The sequence below is a fragment of the Solea senegalensis genome, linkage group LG3, assembly GCF_019176455.1.
Source record: "Solea senegalensis isolate Sse05_10M linkage group LG3, IFAPA_SoseM_1, whole genome shotgun sequence".
In the NCBI taxonomy this organism is placed as follows: domain Eukaryota; kingdom Metazoa; phylum Chordata; class Actinopteri; order Pleuronectiformes; family Soleidae; genus Solea; species Solea senegalensis.
In genome coordinates, this window is record NC_058023.1 from 17254509 (window position 1) to 17265814 (window position 11306).

General features: G+C 38.9%; 1 protein-coding gene across 1 annotated transcript; it reads right to left on the reverse strand.

The window, feature by feature from the left end:
* Positions 1–702: 702 nt before the first annotated feature.
* mpdu1b (mannose-P-dolichol utilization defect 1b) lies at positions 703–10862 on the reverse strand. The gene is made up of 7 exons (XM_044022152.1): positions 10701–10862; positions 9093–9158; positions 5805–5937; positions 5598–5683; positions 3449–3567; positions 1770–1880; positions 703–976 (listed from the first exon to the last, which is right to left on the reverse strand). Exons 1-7 carry the CDS (start codon positions 10825–10827, stop codon positions 845–847), a joined length of 774 nt encoding a protein of 257 aa, XP_043878087.1. The 5' UTR covers positions 10828–10862; the 3' UTR covers positions 703–844.
* Between the last annotated feature and the right edge of the window lie 444 nt (positions 10863–11306).

Sequence of the window (11306 nt, forward strand, 5' to 3'; positions counted from 1 at the left end):
ATATGTAGTCGGAACTTTACATTTTTTCAATTCAATTCAATTTTATTTGTATAGCGCCAAATCATAACATACAGTATCTCAATCTACATAGACAACATCATGGAAAGCAGAGAAACCCCACAATTCACACAATGAGCACTCGGCAGAAAGAAAGGAAGAAGAAATCTCTGACAGAACCAGAATCACAGATGTGCAGCATCTGCCTCGACTGGTCGGGGGGAAAGAAAAAAATGGGGGACAGAGGAGAGGTGGGGGAGAGAAGGGAGAAGAGGGAGAGGGAAATTTACAACTCGGAAGAAACACTCAACCTCAACAATCACCAGTTCAACATCTGACAGCAGTCTGATCTGTACTGAAAGAGGCAGTATAAGAATTCATTCACCTTTTAAAATGCTGTTTTGTTGGATTGTTTCTTTCATATCATCCATTTCCTTTGAATAACATGCATTTTATCACTAGATGGATGGCTTAAATGATATGCCTTGATTTCATTTATATTTAAACAACTGCATAGGATAAATGGAATTTTATGTAAATAAATGTGGAATTATTCTTTGACTGCTGACTTCAATCATAAATAAACACTTTCCACACACGTGAAGTGCATCAGGGGGAATGTAGTGCACAGCAACTCTGCTCGGGGTTCAACACCAACTCCAAAACCAGCAGTCGATCAGAAAAAAAGTGTCTGGTACATTTACATCCTTGCCTCAAAGTTCATTTATTGTCCAGCAGAATCAATAAACAACACTTCCCAGTGGCCCCTCTGCCTCCGTCACTGTGGAATGTTGGATTTTGGGGAGGAAGTGTTGCTCTACAGTTGAAGGGTAGTTTGGTCCATTGCCTACTCGCTCTTCTTTTTCTTCTCTGTGAGTTTAGGGCAACTGTTCCAGTAGTAAAGAACCTGCAAAGCGATGACGCCATTACAGGTAGAGGAGATGACGTATGTGAGGGCCATCAGTGAATCTCCAGTTTCCTGGGAAAAGACACAAATATGAATAAATAAAACATTTAGTCCTGATTTAGTGCCTTCTTTTCACCCCCTTCTCCTTCACTAAGCCCCTTCCCTTACCCCTCCTTTCTCTCCTCTCTCCTATCACAACCAGTCAAGGCAGCTTGACACTAGGGCATACAGACTTGCAGATCCAGGAATCAAACCCACAAATTTCCAGTTGAAAGATGAGTCGCTCGACAACTGAACATTCTGTTGTTATTGCTATTCTGTATGACAGTGAGGTATTTAGGAAAGAGCTCCTGAAGTTGCTGCCAGAATGCCTGCCACTTGTGTGTGTGTGTGTGTGTGTATATTGTAGTAATGCAACTGTGCCACAGGATGGTGATATCTACATTTGAAGAACTGGTAGTTTAATAATGTAAAAGAGGTCCCATTTAGTGCACATGACTGAAACTCTATGTTTGGAAAATGTTTGGAGTGTTTTCATGTAGACAACCACTAGAACTGTAGATTATGTAATAATCCCTCTTCCATTATCCACTAACTTTTATTTGAGTCAACCTGGCATTCTTTCTTGTATTTCTGTGATCACATACACTGTGATTTACTCGTTCGAATAAAGCTCTATTAAATAAAAAGTTTATACAAAGCACACAAGGTTTGTCTTCTCCATTTGGGGGGGTTTTGTGTGGATGAAGACATTTCTTGAAACAATGCCGTGTTTAGGGAAAATGTTTTCAAAGCAACAAAGAAAAAGATGGTATAGCGAAGGTTTTGTTTCCATGTGGATAAAGCCTAACACATGTGCACTTACTTGTAGTGAAGTGAAGATGCGGGCAAGGGATCCAGCAAACAGCAGGAAGACTGAGACAGCAGACAGCTGACCAGTGTGTCCATTACTGAAGTTAGTGACGGCCTGGATCAGCTGACATAAACACACACACACACACTGTGAGTCTTTCCCATATATGTGTGTACATGTACATTAATAACACATCTTAATGATTTTATACTTCAAAATACATTTTGAGGAATCAATAGTGATGAAGAAAAAATCGTGTGAACTGTACAAAGAACCTTCTCTGCATACAGTTACAGATAATAAATTCATATATTCAAGTTCAAGTTGCTCAGATGTCCCATTATGAAATCACTTTCATCATTTCCCCTCTGGCCGGACACAGATGTGACATTTTTGCCATTATCTTTAATAATGCTGGACTCCTTCCTTATGCAATATGCCAATCAATGTGCCAGGGAAAGTATTGATATTATAGTTGATAAAGTAAGGTATGAATTTGCAGATCATGTTTAGGCTAGAAATGTATGAACTGTACTGAACACGTACTAAGTTAAAGGTGGGCAGCTGTAGAAGTGCTGTAGAAGCACTAGGTCAATAGTCTGTATTCTGAAACAAGCAATATAAGGAATAAGTGTTATTTTCCAGCACCATAGACTTTGTGCACTGTGTTCTCTATTCAGTGAATAAAGCCTGCACTTTCAACTTTTCATGGACATTTTGTTTTCTTCAGATAGACAGCTATCGTGATGTATCGGTATATGGTTGTCTTGTTAATATTGATTATCACAGAATTGTTGTATCGTGATATTATTGGTATCGTGGACAATGTGTCACATATTGCATCATGAGGTACCATGCGAGTCCCACCCCTGGTACTGAATGTCATATTTTCTTTACTTGAGGTTAGATTAGCTTTGCTGGTCCTTGAGTCACATCATTGTATGCTTAGATTCAGTAAATCCAACAGATAAGAAACAACAATGATGATGATAGTGAGAAAAGTAAGAGCAAGGACCACTGTTATGTAACAGACAAGGTGAAAGTTCACAGCTGATAGTCCAGTTGCAGTCCATTAAAAGCAAATGTTGGTATTGGTAATATTCAAAGGTCCCACACTCGACAGTCAAAACAAAAGACAAAAGCAAGGCAATAGTGTAAATCAAAGCTTGTAGATGTGGTCTTTACTCCATCCTTAGAACAGACTCCACAGAGTACACAGATGTTAATCCCAAAATGAATGAGAATCTACACACTGATCTCATCACAGGCCCCCTTTACACCTGGCATTAGAAAGCATTTGTTTATGAACAGATAGCAATTGAAAAGCACTTCACCACATGTATTTACAGCTGATATTAACGTGCGTCTACAGTGTACACATCAAGATCCCCTTACATCACATTTACAGTACACTTCTATTTAATGTGGTCACAATGCGTCACCAACCACTTCGTAAAGCGGTTTGGCAGATCAGATGACAATCTGTCCTCGGGTGTATTTACACCTGTACTTGCATGTGATCAAGCGCGATCCGATTGCAATCTGATCACAGACAACACATTTTAAACATGCAGCACTTTAGTGGCAGACTATTTGGATTTAAAAAACAGCATCATTCAGATTTCTCTCTGAAATAATGGACAGCATGAAAAACACAATCATGATATAACATGGATTTTTTTTTTGCTTACTCTGCCAATGATGATGGCTGGCATGTTAGAGGCCTGCATGAAGATAACCACCGACATGGGAGTGACTGGAGACAACAGGAGCACCAACAGGCCGAAATACACAACAGCAAACAGGAGACCTGCACCAGGAGAAAGCATTCAAAGCTTTGAATATGTAGAGGAGTGTAGCCACTTGAAGTAAAAAGACTTAAAGACTGGAAAAGGTCATCTGTTATTTTTGCAGCAGCCTGACGATTAACATGACTTAATGCTGTTTAAAGCATTTACCATTAACCAACACGGTTAATTAATGTTTTAATTCCCTGTGTGTGTAAAGGTGAAAATCTGTTTCTCTTAAATTACACTTCATTTAACATGTAGCATAGCACTCAATAATCAATACTTAAGTATAATTAAGCATTACCTAATTACACCTTTATTAATGCTCTTTGTGACCCTTACATTCCCAAGCCTTAGGTCCCACATACAGTACATAAATAAATACATCAAAACGTTGGAGATTTTTGACAGGATTCTTGTGGTGAAAGCTGACAGACGTATACTTTAGGCTTTAAGCGTGGTTGTGTCAGACAATATATTCACTACACTACACCACAGTAGTATAGAATACAATTATTCATTATAGTGTAGTCATTTGATATTTTCAATAAGTAAGTTATAATTGAATAAAATCTGCAATTTCCTTAATTGTATTGGACGAGTTTATTGTGTGTTTGTATGCTGCCCAATTTACACCAAAACAATACAATTTACTGGGTTTAAAAAAACAAATAAAAAATAATATACATATATATATACACACATATATATATACATATATTTACACATATACATACATATAATTAATATTAAGCAGAATTAATTCAGCCCATTGGTCTGGCCCATACCAATATCTTATGTGCCTCATGTGGCCCCTTGGGGAAAATAATTGCCCACCCCTGAAGTTAGCGTTTTCATCCACTGTTATCGTTAATAAGCGTGTTGCTGAGTTTGCATAATTATGATGTCTTCATGATCCTAGATAATAACAAAGCTTCTGGTTTGGATCACATAACTGCAGGACACCTTAAGTTGCCAGTTATAGGCTCTACTACACAATAAAACTACAAATAAAATCAAATGTGGACATGACAAGGCTGTCAACGTCCTTGTATTTGAATGTGTGTTTATGTGTGTGTGTGTTGGTTGGAGCGTCTGAGTGTAACAATCAGCACAGAGAGCTCCTCTGTGGCATTGCTCCGCCCAGGGATATGGCTGATGGTAAAGCGGTACGGCTGCACGGACAGGTACCAGCGGGTAATCCGTGCGTTTGAGTCCCGCATGCGGTCCATCCATTTCTCATCGTAGTCTACGCTGAATCCAAAATGATCCCACACAGCGGTCTTAAACGAAGACGCTGCCTGTTGAAACTTTCTTTTTTATGGAGTCTTGTTCACTCGCCATTGTTTCTATTGTTTCCGGGGAAATTCAGCGAAGTTCGGATTGGCTCTGAAGGCGGCATGAGCAGAGCATGGCACTGAGCCTGAACAGTGCTGCGCTGCTGTCATGTTTCTCCTCCTGAGTGGATCTAATCGCACGGCATGCACGGCTGTACAAAGTTTGGATAAAGTTTTGTGACAGGCCAAAAAATATCAAAATCCCGCTGTTTGCCGCTGTGAACCGAACAGGACATATCGGATGGTGGGGTAAAATACCGAATATTATTGCATCCCTACTGTGTACTGACTCTTGTTACTCTTTTAATCCCTTATGAAGCTTTTTCATTCCATGGTTACATGGTCATTTTCAATGGTTTCATAGTAACACCTCAATGTGTGTCATCGTACACACAAACTAGTGACGAGCAAAGCAGTGTAATCAGTTAATTATATGGCCACAAAGAGCTATCTTTCTGCTTTTCATCTTCTACCGTTTTATGTTCCACATGAGGGTTGAGGGGGTGCTATGCCAATGCCAGCAGACATATGGCAAAAGGAGGGTAACACCCTGGACAGATCACCAGTCCATAGCTTTTGAATTTTCTAGATATCACAAACGGTCTAGGAGTTACGGTGATGCCAAATCCTGCTGACAACGGGATTGGCAATAGAAGGGTTAAAGTACTTTACAAATGATTCCGACACCCATCATTCTACACATACAGTCTTACCTTTACTCGTTCTTCCTCCATAGTGCAAAATGAGGAAGCCAATGGTGACAGTCTGGAGCATGAGGAACAGAGCTTCACCCCAGGCACTGGGGGAACATACAGCAAAACTTTCTCAGTTATAAAGTGACAGGTGGATAGCAAAGGAAATAATAGTGATCACTGTACACAAACGTGACAGTTTAATTTCAAAAAAGAAAATGTACTGACCTGAAGGGGAACTTGTTGCAGATACTGTAGGCCATGGTTCCTGTGATAGCCAGCAGCTCCAGCAGCACTGACTGGAAGCTCAGTCCTTCAGCGCTCTTTGCTCCCATCAGCTTTAAGATCTGAGGCAGTTTCACTGAACAACAAAGATGAGGGGATTAGAAACAGTGCAAGGATGGAAAAAACACTTATTTCAGATCTGTTTGCCAATAATGTTCATGACTTGGTGACACAAAGGAAAATATCCCACACATTAAAAAATGTTTCTGTTTCTTATGAACTAAGTAGCATCATATTAGGGCGGAAAGAAATAATCGATTACTAATGAGTTACTAAATTAATTACCAACTATCTTGATTATCAATTAATCAGTTTAATTGTTTTTTAGTATTTAAAAACAAGCTCATTAGTTTTTCAGCTTCTAAAATGTAAATATTTTAACAAAGAAATCATTAAATCATAATTTCCAGGTTGAGGAAACACCAATCAACATTTTTTCAATTATGAAGATTATGAAAATAATCATTTGTTGCAGCCCTACATCACATAGTTAAGATTTGATCTTCACTTGAGAGAGAAGAAAGCTTGCATCAGGACATGGTCACAGGTCACTGGCAGCATAAATGTGGGTGAGAAGAGTCAAAGTAAAATGACTGATTTACTTGGGGTGAGTATCAAGATCCAGTGCTAAATTGGCAAGGGTTCCATTTAAGTTAGTATTAAAAATGTGGATTAGCGTCTGGACAAATGCTTTTGATGAAAGGGATGGGCATGAGTATGTAGATTGTTTGGTTATTCACTTTATTATAAAAGCAATGTTATCAGCTACTGTGACCATTGCTATGTTCCATTTGCATTAGAAACTGGAAGTTCTTTAGTCTCTTTTTTTTGTAAAACTTTATTATATACAAGAATGGGTTTGGGGGATCCTGGATAATTGTAAACCAAACACAAATGCAAAAAAATAATAAATACACAAAATAAACTCCATAACAAAAATAAAATATAATCATTATATAATTAAATATAATTTTGAGGCTTTTTATCTCATTCATTTCAAATAATTTTTCATTTTATTTAATTATTATTTTTGTGGATTAAAGCGAAGCGTTAAGAAGCTTAACCAAGTTTAGTCGACCTGGTCAAACCTGAGTCAGTCAGTCATCATCTACCGCTTTATCCTCCACCAGAGGGTCGCGGGGGGTGATGTGCCAATCTCAGCTACATTGGGCGATAGGCGGGGTACACCCTGGACAGTTCGCCAGTCCATCACAGGGCCACACACAGATAGAGACAAACAACCATTCACTCTCACACTCACTCCTATGGTCAATTTAGAGTGTCCAATTCACCTAATCCCCACATTGCATGTTTTTGGACTTTGGGAGGAAGCTGGAGAACCCGGAGAGAACCCACGCACACACGGGGAGAACATGCAAACTCCATGCAGAAAGACCCTTGTTCCAACCGGGGCTCGAATCCGGGTCTTCTCGCTGCAAGGCGAGAGTGCTAACCACTACAACACCGTGTAGCCTCTCAAACCTGAGTTTGTTCTAATATTTCATGTCAAAAATGATCTGCTGTGAATAATCAATAATTACAGAGTTTATTTGCATCTCTAAAGTTGTTGTTAAACTATTGTTGTAGAGATAATGTTTTATTTCTGTACAGATTATATCTGTTGAAAGAAGAGGAACCCCTGAGTTGTGTGGGCTACACCATCTCATTTCACACAGCGCATGACGTCTGACTCTGTCAGCTGAACGCTTGGGAGGATCCAAGTGTTTTGGACTGCATTAGCACAACCAAGCAAAGTTGCTGCTACTCAGTGCTAACACAAAGGGTCATCACTGCAGGCTTTCGGCTGCAATGTGGATATACATTTTAATTCATTATGGTTAAATGTGAAGCTACTAACTCAAGACAATCTTAGCATCACTTTAAAGAACTTCTAGTTTGTGTGATTAGTAGGGATGTCCCGATACAACTTCTGATACGATACCAATATTGCAGCCTTGAGTTTTGGCCGTTACCGATATCAATCCGATACGATATCAGCACGAATCATACATACTTTAATGACTTATTTTGTAATGTGGAATGTTAGAATAGGCTTGATCAAGTGATATTACTTAAACAGAGAACAATAGTAACAACAGTAGGTATGAGAAAAACTGGCCAATTTATTATTAACCATGGGTTACATCAATTTTAACCTTCAACATAAGAATATTAGATTTTTTGCCATGTTAATTTCATACAGCCTATGGTTAATTTCATCAGGAGGAAAGTACCAAGTGCTAATGGGCGTGTTTTCAGAGCACCATGACTCGTCCTGCAGGTAGCTAGACCCGGAGCCCCGGAGACGTACTTAGCTCCATGTTTGGAGCTTCAGGACACATTTAAAACACAGAAAGCTCTTGGCATGGCTGGTTTTTGGGGTATAATTAACAAACGGAGGCTGTTGAAAGTCGACAGGTGGCGCTGGTTGGTTTATGAAATAATGTTGTTTTAGCAGCTCGCCTCAGGATGAGCTAGCGTGGTGCTAATGGCTAGCTTGCGCTCCCTGTGTGGCTTATTAGCCTCTGATTTCAGAGGATAAAGAAAAATGTGAAAAATCTGAAATAGCAGTAGCACACACGCTGTTGTTGTGATCATGTGGGCTCTACATGCATCCAACACTCAGAGCCCACGTGATCACAACGGGTGCTGCTGGATAGAACTGCTGGAGCAGAATGGACTGTTGTATCGGAGTGCTTATATCGGAGATTTTAGAGGCAGTCCGATATAATTTGATACTCGTTTTTTGGCTGGTATCGTACCGATATCAATATCAAATTGGACATCTCTAGTGATTATGCTGTGGATTTCAAGTGTGCATCAGTGTTGACTAAATCAACAGCTCTGAACAAAAATACGATTTATCTACAGCGTGTTGAGCTTCAATCAATGAGTAGCTTTAAGATTTAAGGACCCTCTTAAATGTCATCACTTTTGCAAACCCACAAAGTCAAAATACTAAATGCTGGCAGCTGCTGCCATCTTGTGATAATAATCAAATACTCATGCCCATCCCCTAGCATGCCTGAAGATGTGGCTATTGACAGTGCCTATCAATGTGGACAGAGGGGGGAGTGTGTCACTCTCAGCTAGATCCACCACATACTCCACCCTCTCACCCACACATGGTCTACTCTGGCAAACCAAGTTCCAAGCTCACGTTGCACTTACATACAGTTGATTCATTTTAAATAAACTAGGGAAAAGAGAAGCACAGTTAAGGAGTTTTACCCATCACTGATCCCAGGATGATGCCAATCCCAAGGCCTTTGCTCAGAACAATCTTCAGACATGGTACTGAAATATAAACAAAGAGCAGACTGTCACACATGACATCAAACTATGCATGCACCCCTGCATGTAACACAGAGCAGTGCATAGATAGTTTCATAATATTAAACTTCCTGTTCAACTAACATGCAACTAAAACGTGTATGTGAGCCTATGTCTGCTGGAGGAGGAAATTGGCCCTGCTTAAAATTTAATATGAACAGACATACTGTATTTTCCCTCACTCTGCACTAATTGACTTGACCACAATCATTTCCTCAAAGTTTTTTAGCTGTCATGGAACGTTTATGAGGAAATCATGTTATTTAATCATGCTGCAGTAATGATTCTACCTTGCTTACTTATACTGGACACATAGTTTTTGATAATTAAATTATAAATATATATTATATTATGTTATAGGTAATGAAGAGAAAAGGGTGAGCTCAGGTTCGTAAAGTAAAGTAGGGATACAATACACACACACTTAAGTAAATAAAATGTTGGTTGCCTTAAGTGTTTTAAAGAACACAAGCCTAGTAATGCAGATGAGGAAAAAAGTAGAAGCAAGTAAACAGAAAAATGTAGAAAAGGCACTGTTTGAAGACAATCCAAATTAATAATTTTATCTACAATGTTTTTCACGACAATTTAATTTGAATGTTTGAATACTTTGACTTTGCATGAAAATGGTCCATGCCAACACCATCCTTATGGACACTGACACAAGTGCCACACTGGAGAAAAAAAACTATATGCACAGACATTAATGTATTGTTGATGATAGAGTTGGACTGCTGTGTGATGTGCTCTCTCCAGCACATTCCAAAGATTCTCAGTGGGGTTCAGGTCTGGACTCTGGACTAGTGAAAAACAATGACTTGTGCTCCCTGAACCATTATTTCATAGGTTGTATTTAGGTAGTTAGGTTTTGGGGCACATGATGCTTTGACTTTGATTTTGTGGGACCAGGGAGTGTATACTGTGTAAATAACCAGATATAGAAAGAGGTTTGCTCATGCTGCAATTGCTCTTAAGTCTTAGTCATTTATTTGCACTTTTACCTCACTTATTAATCTCATTTTATTTATTGGACGATAATAAATATTCTGTTTTCATCCTTGAGAGTATCCGTCATGTACTTGTCTGTGTCAATGTTTCATGTGGTTTTAAGCTGACTCTCGGTCTGTGTGTAATATGGATGCCTTCCTCCATTTTAGTAGAAATCTAGCTGCTTGTATGAATAAAATCCCAAGAGCAATAAACTACTACTTGTAGTTTAGTAAATAGTGACCCGGCATCTTTGTAAAATCGTGGTCTTAAAAAACAAGACTTGACTTTAAATTCACATTCAGGCTGACACTAACCACAGCACTGTTCAAACAGTTTGCTGTGTAGACAACACCTCGTTGTATTCCGTGAATTAACGCTAAACTAAAGTGACGTCCATGAAAAGCAGACGAACCCGGAAAAGCCAAAAGAGTTCCCAAACAGCAGCAGTTTTTAAATGTTCTCTGTGAGTTCTGTCACTGACTGTTACACAGTGTTACACTACTGTGAGTTTCTTACCGTCCAGGAAGTTGAAATTGAGGAAGAACTCGTCGTAGCATGACTCTGGCATAATATATGTCAAGAGTAATCCTTTTAGAGGATCCATAAAGGAAGAACCTGTGTGTAAGACATGTTCATCCGCCATATTGAAGATTATAATAGTGACGTTGCTTGTCGCTCACATGGATGGTCGCTCAGCATCTTCTTTCTTTGCCCTATGTTTTTTGGAGGGTGGCAATCTGCGATTCAATGATCATTACCGCCATCTACCGGTTTGGAGTGTGGATTTAGCAAATCTAAATATCTACTGTTTACACTACGAGACACAACATTCTCACAGCCAGTGATCAAAATACAATATATAAAATATTGATTTTAACTTTTAAAACACCTTTTACAATTTTCTGCCACTAAATTATTTAGAATTAGAATTATTAAAATTACGAGATAGTATCTCATGATAATGACAAAGTACAGCATCTCCAGTCCAATCCAACTTTTAGTTGTAAAGCACAACCACAGTGAACCAAGTGCTGCACAGTTTAATAAATAAAAGACATAAAATCTCACAGGAGGCACAAATTAAAAAGGGTTAAAATAAACATAATAATCAATTACAAATAT